At 35.8% G+C, this 998-nt stretch overlaps 1 protein-coding gene across 2 annotated transcripts in view; it reads right to left on the bottom strand.

Annotated features, from left to right (window-relative positions):
* The window catches only part of LOC104722197, a 3,497-nt gene that overhangs the window by 1,716 nt on the left and 783 nt on the right, over positions 1-998 (bottom strand). For both annotated transcript variants that reach the window (XM_019232206.1, XM_019232205.1), the window contains exons 3-6: positions 848-924; positions 646-684; positions 410-517; positions 81-327 (exon numbers count right to left, since the gene is read on the bottom strand). In XM_019232206.1, coding sequence (XP_019087751.1) covers positions 81-327; positions 410-517; positions 646-684; positions 848-924 — 471 coding nt within the window. The remainder of the gene's footprint in view (positions 1-80; positions 328-409; positions 518-645; positions 685-847; positions 925-998) is intronic.

Raw genomic sequence — 998 nt, 5'->3', positions numbered from 1 at the left:
TTCGGTCTCTCTAGCCATCTTCACCTCAAGTTTCCTTCCTCCCATGCGCCTTCCATTCAGTTCTAACGCCTTGTCTTCACCACCTCTCAGATTAATGAAAGCAAATCCTAAGGGAACACGGGTTTTACACTCTATGGGAACAAAAACCCTTGTGACGACTCCAAAAGAACTGAAAATGGTAGTCAATGCCTCCTTGATATCATCTCTAGGTTGCAACTGTTGAAATCCCTTAACGAAAATGGTTTTAAAATTGTTTCCCTTGAATTCTTTACAATCAAAACCACAAGTGACTATCTCTTCCTCCTTTTTCATTGGGGTTTCTTTCGCCTATGTATATATATATATAAATATAGTCAAAACAAATACGAGAGGTACAAACAAACCAGTTACTAAAAAGAAAAACATATACCTTCAATGAAACCTGATCAAGTAGATCGGCTTTTGTCAAAAGAATCTCCTGTAGGTTTTTCACGGTTTCAGACAGCTCTTTGATAGATTTCGTCATTTTCTCGAAATCCTGCCGTTGCAATAAAAGTAAAATGAATAAGAAAGCAGGTGACAACAAACCAAACTCACTACATGGGCGAACCAACCAAAGTGAGTCATCTTAAATGGCACACTAATGTCTAAGAATAACCTACTTACCCTTTTCGAGACAATTATCTCATCATCTTCATCATTATCCTGCAAAAACCAAAACAATGGTTATTGTCAAAAAATGAGACATCATAACCAAAGTCGTAAATAGAGAACATGTGATATAATAGGATGCTAATAATTTACAAGCTAAACAAGTAATTAGAGAAATAGGCTAGGCATGCAACAACAAGGTTCCACAAAATCTAACCTCAAATTTCTCCTTGTGTATCTTTTGCTTCTTCAGATCTGTTTTACTCTCAGAACAAGGTGCCAAAACGCTCTTACCTAATAGAAAGACAGATCAAAAAGAGGTTCAAACCAACACAACACAACACAAAAAAAAAAAAAAAAAAAAAAAA

The sequence above is a fragment of the Camelina sativa genome, chromosome 11, assembly GCF_000633955.1.
Source record: "Camelina sativa cultivar DH55 chromosome 11, Cs, whole genome shotgun sequence".
NCBI lineage: Eukaryota > Viridiplantae > Streptophyta > Magnoliopsida > Brassicales > Brassicaceae > Camelina > Camelina sativa.
This window is presented reverse-complemented; position numbering and strand designations above follow the sequence as displayed.